This window comes from Periophthalmus magnuspinnatus, chromosome 9, assembly GCF_009829125.3.
Source record: "Periophthalmus magnuspinnatus isolate fPerMag1 chromosome 9, fPerMag1.2.pri, whole genome shotgun sequence".
Lineage (NCBI taxonomy): Eukaryota > Metazoa > Chordata > Actinopteri > Gobiiformes > Gobiidae > Periophthalmus > Periophthalmus magnuspinnatus.
In genome coordinates this window covers 9543999-9557429 of record NC_047134.1, presented here as the reverse complement: position 1 = coordinate 9557429, position 13431 = coordinate 9543999, and the positions used below count along the sequence as shown (strand labels likewise).

At 39.1% G+C, this 13431-nt stretch overlaps 1 protein-coding gene across 1 annotated transcript in view; it reads left to right on the top strand.

The window, feature by feature from the left end:
• LOC117376780 (glutamate receptor ionotropic, NMDA 1-like) overlaps nucleotides 1-13431 on the top strand; it is a 50018-nt gene that overhangs the window by 32064 nt on the left and 4523 nt on the right. The window contains exons 17-21 of the mRNA XM_055224042.1: nucleotides 430-587; nucleotides 2317-2478; nucleotides 2996-3105; nucleotides 3738-3883; nucleotides 11905-12012. Of these exons, the coding sequence (XP_055080017.1) occupies nucleotides 430-587; nucleotides 2317-2478; nucleotides 2996-3105; nucleotides 3738-3883; nucleotides 11905-12012 (684 nt within the window). The remainder of the gene's footprint in view (nucleotides 1-429; nucleotides 588-2316; nucleotides 2479-2995; nucleotides 3106-3737; nucleotides 3884-11904; nucleotides 12013-13431) is intronic.

Here is a 13431-nt window from a genome sequence, read left to right as displayed (position 1 = left end):
ACAAGCTGCTTTCAGCACTTACCTTTGGGATGAGATGAAATAAAAACATGCTGTTATAATAAGCTACAGACAGTGTGTAGTGGCCTCATTTTGTCACAAAATATACTCTTGAGGGAAAACACAAAATTTACTAATTTACTCAAAAAATAGTCCAGCCTTAAAAGCACCCCAGATTTAAGTCTGTTTCTTATTATTTAACTGGCATTTGAGATGAACAACATGAAAATTGCGTGGTCCTCTTTTAATGATTTTTATTTTCTTTGGCTAATTTTGTTATTTTTATTGTTTTCATAGTCATGTTTTGTGCTAGATTTGATGCCATGTCTTTAATGATGTAGTGCCTACCATGAGCAGGCACTACATCATCATTGTAGGCTTTGTGTTGGTGCTATGCAAATTAAGTTGGACTGATTGTCTCTGTTGCTGTAGCTGAGAAACCCCTCAGATAAGTTCATCTACGCCACAGTGAAGCAGAGCTCAGTGGACATATACTTCCGGCGGCAGGTGGAGCTGAGCACCATGTACAGACACATGGAGAAGCATAACTATGAGAGCGCCGCTGAGGCTATCCAGGCAGTGCGCGACAAGTAAGACAGCAGCACATTAGGGCCTCTGTTATGCACTTAAACGTCCGATATTACACAAAATTAACTCATCAAAAACATACCTGGAGTTGTGTTTTGTTTCATTCACACATGTTTGAGTAATCCTCCTTAACTCAAAATGCAGTTTCAACTGATGTCATCTAAGTGGTAATTTTAAACTTAACTAACTATTTTTAGCTTCAAATGAACTGCTTTACTCTATAACTCACTGGAATAACCTTAAATTGTTGCTTCTATTTTTTTATATTTGTGTTTTATCTTTTGTTCATTTGAGATTGTCAATAGAAAGTCTCTAATATCTGCTGGTGCACTGAGGAGTGAAATCGTTTCAATGAGGCTAAACCTATAGCTGTAACTTCAAAGTCAAATCCAGGGCTCAATGGGATCACAAGGAGGAGCAGAGTGGTTTCGGTTTGAGAAAAGAACACAGCCTAAATATAAAACGATGTTATAACATAGATCTAAAATAGTCTAATATAGACTATTTAAAAGATTTTCCTAGATTTGGATACCTTAAAACTGGGATATCTGTTTTTCACACCACAGAAATCTAACTTGTCCCATTCTCTTTCATACCCTTAGGCATTTGAGGGCACCTGCATGGCTTTAGAACAGCTTTGTTCAGACTGTAAAAATACATTTTTATTATTAGCTCCAGACAGCACACAAAGTGCTGCTTTTGCAATATGCTCTTTGAGTAAAACACAGAATGTACTTATTTACAAAAATAAAGTCAAGTTCCCCAGTTTTAATATTATGTACTAGTATATAATGTTATCACAGAAAAATGTTCAACTCGATATACAATGCCAATTCCAATACCACGATGATAATAAACAACACTCTTTATTTAGACAATAGAATGTAATTTTCAGCATTAAATGGTAGTACTTTCTTTTACATTACCATGTGGCCTTATGTCTGTGTAATCATAGAGGTAGGTTCCATAGTGGTCGATTGGTGTCTATGTGGTCGTATACTCGTCTATGTGGTCATATAGTAAGACTAGGAACAAATTATCTAAAGTAATCACAATTATATATAAATATAGATATTTTCTAACTGTATATCATAACCTATTGTATTGAGATTTGAGGCAATGCATATGACAGTCACAAAAACGTTGTTTCGTTTGTACTAATAAAAGTGAACCAAGAGACAGTGTGTGGGAGTCTTCTTAACACCTTTCGGGCAATACATATAAGACTAATGCAAAACCAATCTTCACCTTGCAAAAAAGCCAATAAGAGCAATAACATTATCAACTTATAATGAACCAGTTAATTTATACACTTTCAAACCCTGAAGTTGTACGATTTCAAATTTAAAAAAAAATCTGCCAAAATCATTACAGAATATATTTAAAATCTAAGATAGCCAATATGAGTTTAGAAGTGAAGCAGTGTTTATAAAAAAGAAAATTAGAACAAATATTATAACATTTTGTATATCTGTTAGAGAGGTGGACCATTAGAATAGATGTACAGAAGAACTTACATTGTGTGTCCTGTGAATGTGACTTTTTTAATATTGATACCTGCTCAAATGAATATCTAGTTTTGATACAGGTTTTAGTATTGATTAGTATCTGATTTTCAGTACTTTTGACAACGCTACTAGTGTGACGAAATTAAAGGCTGAGATACAGAGAGCAGAGGGAGTAAGGTATATGATTTATATGATATGATTTATTTGGTCCACTTTTCCACAGTAAGCTGCACGCGTTCATTTGGGACAGTGCCGTGCTGGAGTTCGAGGCGTCTCAGAAGTGTGACCTGGTGACCACCGGAGAGCTGTTCTTCCGTTCGGGATTTGGGATTGGGATGAGGAAGGACAGCCCATGGAAGCAGAATGTATCACTGGCCATTCTCAGGTATGGAAAGAGCTCACAATTTATTAAAGGCCAAGTACTTGATTTTTATATGTATTTGAGCAATATTTGTCTTGCCCCAGTACAGATATATTGTAGAAGCAACTTTTAAAGCCAAAATATGTCCTCTGCGTGGTGTGTACATCTAATTGTGCATGTTATTGTCCAATAACCAGTAAGTGTGTGTTAGCATGCTAGTTGTTGTTAGCCTTACCATGGCGGCAAAACCTCACACTTGTCTCTGAGAGTTGTGAAAAGTGCTTATAAACTCATCGTGGTGAATAATTAGGGTGCTCTGAATGCATAAGGTAAGTGAGGGATAACTTTGGAGCACTGCAAAGTGTTTTAAGACAGTAGAAATCAAGTAGAGTGCCTTTAACTGTTGACAGTCAAGGTCTAGAACTGCGCTGTCATTCACTGTTTTTTTCCATGTTTAGGAATCATACTTCTAAGATAGGTAGAATCTTGCAGAGTCAATCTGGCTAAAAAAGAGCTAAACAAAGTGATTCCTTCTCCACAGTTCTCATGAGAATGGTTTCATGGAGGACCTGGATAAGACCTGGGTCCGCTATCAGGAGTGTGACTCACGAAGCAACGCCCCCGCCACGCTCACCTTTGAAAACATGGCAGGTTAGTTCCCACACATGCAGTTAACCAGATTAAAGAAAGTCCTGGTTTAGTCCTGGTTTAGTCCTGGTTTAGTTTGGTTTAGTCTTGGTTTAGTCCTTGTTTAGTCCTGGTTTAGTTTGGTTTAGTCTTGGTTTAGTCCTCGATTAGTCCTGGTTTAGTTCTGCTTTAGTTCTGGTTTAGTTTGGTTTAGTTTTGGTTTAGTCTTGCTTTACTCCTGGTTTGGTTTAGTTTGGTTTAGTCCTGGTTTAGTCCTATTTTAGTTTGGTTTAGTCTTGGTTTAGTCCTATTTTAGTCTGTTTTAGTCATGGATTAGTCCTGGTTTAGTTCTGGTTTAGTCCTGGTTTAGCCCTGGTTTAGTTTGGTTTAGTCCTGGTTTAGTCCTGGTTTAGTTTGGTTTAGTCCTGGTTTAGCCTTGGTGTAGTCGTGGTTTAGTTTGGTTTAGTCCTGGTTTAGTTTGGTTTAGTCCTGGTTTAGTCCTATTTTAATTTGGATTAGTCCTGGATTAGTCCTGGTTTAGTTCTGGTTTAGTCCTGGTTTAGTCCTGGCTTGCTTCTGGTCCAGACCAGGTCCAGACTGGATCCAGACCTGGTTCAGACCTGGACCTGGTTTTAACCCTGCTTATGGCCTGGCAGGGGTCTTCATGCTAGTGGCTGGAGGGATCGTGGCTGGGATCTTCCTCATCTTTATTGAAATCGCGTACAAGCGACACAAAGACGCTCGCAGGAAACAGATGCAGCTGGCCTTTGCTGCTGTAAACGTGTGGAGGAAGAACCTACAGGTGACATACTTAAACCATTTTTATCAACAGTTTTTACTGTCAAATGCTGTTATGGTGATGTTTTTAGTGTTTTCTTTTTGGTGTACAACTCTGTTAACCAGGCTCCAACTTTGAGGCTGAGTGGGTTCTCAAACACGCATAGTATCCATGTTGCACAATATGTATCCTTTAAAGACAAAGCTTTACAGGAGACATATTGTGCAAAAACTTTTCAGAGCTTTTAATCATGTTATAGTTGTTTCCCTTCTCATTTACTCTGTGAAGTTGTATTTAGAGTGAATCATGCATGCTTTGAGCAATCTTTACACTCCTGTATTCAAGAAGTCATTGGTCCAATCTACCTCTGTTTTCACTGCCCACTACAGTGAAAACACACACACCCACTGCTCTGTACTTCGGCCTTCTATTTTATTTTCTTAATCGGTGACACATGTAGGATTCAGCAGCATTGTGTAATCATTTTTGCACAAATGAAAAGAAAAATCTGCTACTAGCTATTATGATCTGCAGCTCTTCACAGGAGCCGACAGCATGCACAGCTTTGTTGTAATGATGTTTACGGCAGAGTTCCAACTCGGACATTAGCAAACTTTATATTATGCTTTAAAATGTCCAAAATATAATATAATGAGCCACAGGTGTCATAGATAACTATATACCAGACAAAAGCACAATATGTCATCTTTAACTGTATATAACAGTTGGTAGCCATTAGCTTAGCAACCATTAGCTTGCATTTCGCAATTTTATCATAGCATTTAGCATAAATTGTAAAAACAATCTATCTTGTAACATTCTTTTCTGTTATACTTAAAAATTGTAATAGACATTAGAAATTGTCCATATTTTCTCATATAGGCCCATAGATTTTTGGATTTATGATTTTGGTTGGAGCCTGGTTGGAATGTTGTTTGTTTATACAGTGAACACAAATTTTAAAGTTCTGTAAAGAATTTGGCGGATTCTGGAATGGTTTTGTGGTCGACAGAATCCCAGAGGAGGTTCGGATTTAGTTAATTTGAGCCTTTCATGATTAAAGCCGTGTTTTTAATGTTTGAGTCTGTCAAGGAAAACAGAGAATGGTGAGACTAAAAGTTCATCTGCAGAGGCCCAACGTCTCACTAAAATGAATTATAGATTAAACCAGAACTCTTGCCCCCCTGAGATTGGTTAAATGTTTCTTAAATACCTCTTTGTGTTGCGTCTGACCTGGTTGAGTCAGGCCTGGGTTTGTCTGTAGTGAATCTGCTCATTATTTAAACAAACTTTATATTTTATTCATCAACATCAGATTAATGCAACCTCAACACGAGACCTCACTACAGACACCTCGTCTCACTAAATCTGAGGATGGAGAGGTTTTCTGTGCAAAACTATCCATGCTTAATTTTTGCCTTTGGGTGGAATCAGGGTTAGATAAGGTAGCATAATGTGCTCTGCATTTGACCCATCATTTAATGCCTCTGTTGCAGCAGTGAGCAACCCTTCTCCAGATTTTGATCCAGGAATAGTCACCTCATCTGAGGTTTATCATATAGTAGACAGAGCAATCATGCACAGGGAGAAAATGCAAACACCACCCAAAAACTCAAGATCCTCATCATCTTTCAAAAGGTGAAGTCAAATTTGACACTTCATATCTAGGTATTTGCTTGTAGAGTAAAAGTTCAAGACAATAATGATGTTATAATGTATATATTGTAGGTATTGAGATGTCGCAGACTGCTGCACCTCTAAAGGAAAAGATGGGCCAAATTCAGAGGACATCTATGAAACATCAAGTCTAACCTCGTCCTTTATTACATTATTCCTATTATTCAAAGAGATTGTTTCTTAAATACACGTACATTCGAATTTCAGTTTGTATAACCATATAAACTAATGTTTGTCATACCCACAGTGTTGTACTCTGTGCAGCCAGTGCAGGCTAGTGGCCTTCATTTGGACCCAACTCCTGTTAGTTCCAGGAGGACCACCTCTATAATATGATAATATCATGGCTGCCCTGAGGCCAGAGCAGTGCCTCCTGGTGGAGGGTGGGTGTTTGTACAGACTCTGTCTTCAGAGCTAGTGAAACCTGAATAAGTCATGTGTGTGAGGCAGCTCTTCATATTAAAAACATGAGCAGAATATGGCTCTGCTCTGTCTGTGTAAAAGTTTAATTCAGCTGCAGGGAAAAGTGACAGGGACACCTCTGTGACCCCAGATCAGCCTCTCATTGCAGCTCAGCATTGATCACCCACAATAACATGACTGTACTAGAGCTAAACCACAACATGATTAGAACACAACAGAAACACCTACAGCACAACAGACCTGTACTACTGCAGCCTGTGGCCAGTCTACTGTTGTATGGACTAACTGAATCCAGCCACACTAAGGGCAAATCAGCTCAAAGCTTGGGAGAAGCCCAAGGGAGCTCTTATTATTATGATTATTATTATTATTAGTCTTTATTTATTAGAAGGGACAATGTACAGAGACATTATGCTCATAAAACAGAGATCATCTGCACCAGATTATAGCTAAACAGCTAGTTTTCATCTGCAGTCCCTGACAAACAATAAAAGAAAAAAAATACACAGTGGAGATTAACATAATCAATAATAAAAGACAATAATCATTAATTCCTATTAGTCAGTGCATGTATTACATAGTAAAAGACATACATTTCATATTAATTGCATATTACAACTCTCACTGGCTGTGTGCTCCATTCACACTACACTGTAGCCCATCTGTGATGCTGATGTGCTGTAGTTTGCAGTTAACTTTTTTGTCAAAAACTTACAACAATTAGGTTTGATTTATCTAACTAATCAGCAACATCATCATTCAAACATTAGGGCCTATTCATTTTAACTCCATAAAATTACAGACTATATCTTCCTCTGCTTATAAAATTATGTAAATCTATTCTAATTCATCTTGCATTTGATATCTCCCCAACATTAGCCTTTCTCTGGTTGGGTACCTTTCCGCACACAGCGTTTGACCTCTTTTTGTGTTCCAGAGGTTTTCTTCCAGATGTGACGCACTTTACCAGTCTGAACCTAAAGCCTGTTTGGTCCAGATGTGCGGTGGCAGCTGCTCTGTACGCTACATTAGCATTGGGCTAGTGGCTCATTAGCATTTCAAACACCAGGCACTAACACTGACAATCCAGGCAAATGCTTCATTAGCATTGAGTAGATTCGAACAGCTGTGCGTTTTAATGCAAGCTATAATAACCCACAGAGGGTCAAAGGTCACTGCAGATGAATATAGTTAACTCACTGTTCTCTGATGGTTTGTTAAAGAAAGGAATAGCTAATGAAACAAAAGCTCAAAGCAGCTAACATATACAATATATGAAGCTAACAGCCTTATAGTTTATTTGTACAGAAAAGTGCTTTAAAGATGCATTATGTAGGACTAACCTTTCTGGTGGAGGGCCCACCACCTGCTTGTGTATATGGAGATGGTATTGCTTGGGTTGGAATGTTCTCCAGTATGGTATTAAAGAGGGGGTATTACACATTTATGGGGGTATTAACTGCTAACACATAACATATTTAGATAAAAAACAATACAAAGAAACATGGTTTCCTTTTATTGTTTTTAAAATGGTATATTTGCAGAAAACAATGTAATGTAAGAAGTTTCAGTTTAATTTTTGACAGTCTAAGTCTCCTCTCCCTTTTCTCTCTGCGTTGAGTCACACCTCTTTCAGAGCGCTATCACGTTACAAACGTGGTGCATTCCATTAATTAAACTACTGCACGTCACATCAGATTTTTGAAGTTGTAGTGTATTGTTTTGTATCATGTTTTTGTATATGTATGGAAAAGTGCCACACAGGAACATGGGTGATGTAGGCTTTTGGGCTGAGCTTTGGACAGAGTCGTACTGCTAACTATAAGGAGGGTTTGAATAATGCCTGGGAGAGATCGCTACATTATTCAAACATGGATAAATGGAATCCAAAACCTCTTAAGGCATGTTTTTAGTAATGTTATAAGATAGGGAAACCTCCAAAAAGTTCATTTTGCACAATACCTCCTCTTTAAGTTTACCTATCTCTGTGGAAACAAGAATCATTCACAGTAAGAATGAATGTTTTAGATAAGATTCAAAAAGGTTAATGTAATACGGTGGAACATCCAGAATGCAGGCAGAACAAAAATATCTCTATGAAAACATGCAGATGGTGGATCTTTCATCAGAAAAGTTACACAGTGTACCTTTGAATACATTTATAATCCCCTATTATTCAAGTTTTAGGTTTATTGAATGTAACAATTTTAGGCCAAATAAATCAAATTGTTGCTTTCAGTTCACATAAAGTTATTTGGAAACATCTGAATCTATTTTAAATTCAACCTTCGGTTTGTTTAGTATTGGTACTACAGATTCGTCCATAAAAAGGGTGAACTCTACATGAATAGTATATTGTGGCATCAATTCACGTACTGTTACTTAATTTCATACTTTTTTCTTGAACTTATCTTGGCTCTTTGCAAAACAGAACCCAGCAACCTCCACTGTTAGCGTCACTACTTCCTATCAAAATTTATCTGAGTCATGCTAAAAATGAATACATTAAATTGAAAGATGAGGCAGTGGACACTGTTTTTAGAAAGAAAGATGTATGTTTCTCAATAATGTTAATGCTGATTTTAAGATATAATAAATAAACACTACAAACTTTAAGTATTCTACATTTAAAAAACTTTTTTAAAATAAATTTGAACTTGAATATGTTGTTTATTTTATATTGTATGCTTTAATAAAAGTCAAGAGACAAAGAAAAAAAGACAAGAGCGCTAGCTAGTGTGCTGCTGTGCTCAGTGCCAATTCTCATCTCAAGGCTTTTCAAAATCCATTAGTGATTGGCTGCAGTAAATAATTGAAATTGAGAGTGGAATAGGAAACTGTAGTACCAAATCCAGCTACAAAATGTTAAGTCTGAAAGTTGGAGGTTTGTTATTAAGTATATTTTACCGATGGAAAAAATTCAAGTCTTCCATGTAAAGTGATACAGTATATGAAATGTTATGTATAAAAACTGTTCAGAGCTGGAGATGTTATTGGTTCAGGTTATGTCCAGAACAAACAGCAGTGAATTTGACCAACCACCAGATAAATAAATTGGACAAAAGTTTTGTCCAGTTGACATAATTGATTTTTTCTTTTGCTATAAATAATAGCAAAAGAAAAAATCTAGGAGCTGAGTCGAAAGGCAAAGCTCTCAATTTACCGGTCAATCTACGTTCCTACCCTCACCTATGGTCATGAGTTTTGGGTAATGACCGAAAGGACAAGATCGCGGATACAAGCGGTCCAAATGAGTTTCCTCCTTAGGGTGGCTGGGGGCTCTCTTAGAGATAGGGTGAGGAGCTCAGTCACATGGGAGGAGCTCGGGGTAGAGCCGCTGCTCCTCCACATCAAGAGGAGCCAGTTGAGGTGGCTTGGGCATCTATTCCGGATGCCTCCTGGACACCTCCCTAGGGAGGTGTTCCAGGCACATCCCACTGGGAGGAGGCTCCGTGGAAGACCCAGGACACGCTCGAGGGACTATGTCTCTTGGCTGGCCTAGGGACACCTCAGGATCCTCCCGGAAGAGCTGGAGGAAACTGCTGCCTCCGCGACCCGCCTCCAGATAAAGCGGAAGAAAATGGATGGATGGATGGGCTATAAATCATACCTAGACGGCTGAGGGAGTACACAGACCCACCAGATACATTTTTGCACCTTTAAAACAATGCCAGATTAAAACATCCCTTTGTTATAGGACATAATGAGATTCAATTTTTAAAACAATGATTTAAAGGAATAACAATGGCATGTATTCTACTTTCCAGGCAAATGGGAGATTAGATATTTCGCTCAAATACATGGAAAAAATCTGGTATAAGGACCTTTAACCATGTCACAGTTTAACTTGTGAAGTGAGAGCCCCTCGACAATCTCCCAGATCACAAGGAGAATTACCAGTTCGAGCGGCATTCCAGCATTTTTTCAAATCGGTGGTGGGAAATATCCCCAGCACCACCCAGCTGCCTGGAACACATTAGTTGTACTATCTCATGACCACTGGTCTGACCCCTGTTACTGCCTGTCTATCAGAACCTGAACTAGTATCTGTCCCCAGCTTTGATCACTCCACACTGCTGGACCATCTGTGCTGCTACCCTTCCTGTATTTCTAACCTCACTCAAGCTCCTCCCCTTTTCCCTCAGCAGGAAGTGACATCATAGCACAGCAGGAAGTGGCATTATAGCAGCTCTGTTATAATGGACCCCCCACTCACATCGCTTCATCCATCAACCCCGCCTATGTGTGATAGCCCTGCCTCCCTCCTGACTCCCCACTTGGCCCTGGTGTCAGGACCCTCTGCTTTGCTTGGGCTCGTCCTCATGTGTGTCAAATTTTGTTCTGGAGATATGCTAATGCTAAAGCTCCGGTGGTGTGTTTGTGGACGCTGAACGCTGCAGTAAAACAGACCGTTCTGTTTTACGGAATCATTTTCATGTCAGAGTAAGACCAGGAGCAGGCTGGAACGGTACACGGCACAGACTAGAGAAAGAACACATCCAAAATATGTTGTATGGACAATTATAATTTTAACTTAAACTAAAAACTGTCTTCTGTGTAATTTTGCATTGGTCTTATGTAGGGATTGCTAGCCATGCAAAGTCTTACAAAAACGTAATAGTGCTTTATGTATCCACTCCATTATGCTATATAAATATCATGGCTATACTATAGTCCCGCATGACCTGGGGTTGACTAACAAAGAACTGGCTACCCATATGTGCCAAAAGATTCTGCAACAATAACTCACACATTATATTCTTGCGGTGTCTTACCCAAGGACATGGGTTTGGATGGAAACATTTGTATTCAGAAGAAGTCTTCTACCAGAAAGTTTAAAAAAGACTACTTGCTTTTTTGCTGTTTGTTTGTTCAATAACTAACCGTTTAAAAAAGCTTGCCACCCTTATAACAAAGTTATACATCGTTATATTGTTGTAGTTTTCTAAATATGTTTTCTGATGCAAATTTGGTTCTAATTCAAATTGGGGAAAGACAAGTCCATGACAACGTTTACCTGGACCTCCACATGGTCCCAGTAACACCATCTGAGCTCCGGACCACACCACACAGGTTTGTACCTCTATTTTATCCATGCCAACAGGAACAATTGTAGACCTGAGGAGCAGATATGAGCGACAGGGGAGGCCAGTGCCGTTCCAGCCTTGAACCATGTCCAATGATGTTCCTGAAAGTACATGCGTGTGACAGGCTGTAGACGTGAAAGTGTTTCACTGGGCTCACTCACACTGTACTGCATCCACTCACAAACCAGTCCAAAGGTTTCTTCATATAAACCAACTCAGGGGACCAGCCTGAGTCCAGACTTGGTTTAGACCTTTAGTGATAAAACTGGCCATGTTCATAACAAGGATTTTTGGGGGTACTTGGCTTGGCACAGCACCATCCTTACTACACAATAGTCAGTAACATGTGAGAAGTGCACTGTGATCAGATCCGATTATGAGCCCAGTTTAGGTCCTGATGTAGAATTGGTTTGCTCCCATTCTAGGTTTAATTCTGGGTGTAGCCCCAGATAGCTCTAATATCTGATGGTCAGGATGAGTGTGAAGACGCCTTTTAATTCCAAGCAGGGATGGTCCTGAAGTTTACAGTTAATGGACCATCCACAGAGTCCATGTGGTCACTACACGATGAGTCAGACAACATCTGCTCAGTTGTATTCTCCCATGACCAACTCTAGCATTAGCTACTAGCTATTATTAGTGACCAGCCCTTAAATCTGAGCCACACCCTACTCTCCCTTCAGTCATTCAGGCCTGTGAGAAGTGAAACCATCAGTGAAGGAGCACAATTTGGGCTGTTACATTACATCACACTGCATCAAACACATCCAGGTGTGTCGGTGGGACTTGTGAGTGGGTGGGATTTGTTAGCGGTTAGCGCTGTGCTAACAGTCTGTGCCCCCTCCATATCTATTTTAGGATAGGAAAAGTGGTAGAGCAGAGCCCGAGCCCAAACTGAAACCCTCTTTTAGGTCCATCACGGGCAGCTGCGACCTGAAACACCGTAGGGCGGACGGCGACTCTACGGTAAGACAGAAGTCACGCCCACTTCCTGCTTTACCTGTCTGTCACCTGTCTCTCACCTGTCTCTCACCTATCTGTCCGTCACTTGTCTGGTCATATCTATGTGTGTCTGTGTCAGTACTGAATTTCAGTGTCTTCCATTTGTCTCTGTTATTTGTGTTCTTTCACTGGTGCACTGTAAAATCCCCAGGCCACAGGCAGCCTTTTGAAAATCATGTGGCATTTGTAAACAGACAAGGTCTCATATAGATGAAAAAAATATTAGGCCTACTTTTCCCAACAATATAGCTAAAAATGCAGCAAGACAGAGGAATGTACATGTGCTGTCCGACATTCTCTTGACCCCCCTTGATATACTCTTATTATACATGCTATTGTATTATATTATGTCCATGGTGGTTTTGTTGCCTTTTCATCCCTTTGAAACTTGGATGCACTCAAGTTTGTCAATATCATATCACATTTGTAAATAATTTAAATTTAATCAAAATCTAAAAAGATCCTAAATACAAACATTACATAAATGTTTTCCAACAACAGAAGCAATGAAAGTGTTTTTGAGTATATCTGAAAGGGGTGTGATTAAGGCTAAATGTTGAATGTATAACAGCAGAAAAAGGTTTATTTATTTAAATTACGCTGTAATAATTTATATATAATAACAATAGTTTAGTTTTACAGTGCTCTCAGCTGAAGCCACACTCATCTCCTGTCCTCACCTGTCCTCACCTGTCCCACATGTATAATCAATGTTTTCAGTTTAGTTTTTTAACTGTTCAGATGTAAGTGTCCGCTCCATACACTATAGGTTACATTGAAGACATAAGCCACGCCCACTCCCCCTCAACTGTCTTTACCTGTCCCACTCACCTGGTTTTGTCCTAACACCTGTCTGCCACTTTTACCTGTTCATCTCCTACACTGTAAAACTTAAACTGATTCTTTGAGGTTTGGTTGACTTTTGTAAACTGCAGTTACTTTATTACAGCTATAATAAGAGACGTACTATAGAACCTGTAGAACCATAGACTATATAAAGAAGTGGACTAAGGAAGCGTGACATCACCCATATAGTTTGGCTCTAGCTAAATGAAGCCAGTCGAGGCTAGAAGTTATAGCGGCAAATTTAGAGCCGTGTTCTACATTTGGAAACCCGAGTGAGTATAATAGCAACCAAAGAGGCAAGCGAGGTGTTGGAAGTACTTGCCCTTTCCTGCTCCCATTGTTGGTTTAGCAGGGGGCAGGCACATAGTAACACTGTCAAACCTGTGGTAGCAGGAACAACCACTGGGAAACAAGGAACTTGATTGGTCTGTTATTAATGTTCATATATTGATTTACAGACAAAAAAGTGAAATAAAAACAAAAGGATCATAAAAAGTTTATACGGACATTTTAAGACCAAAATGATGAGTCTGATAG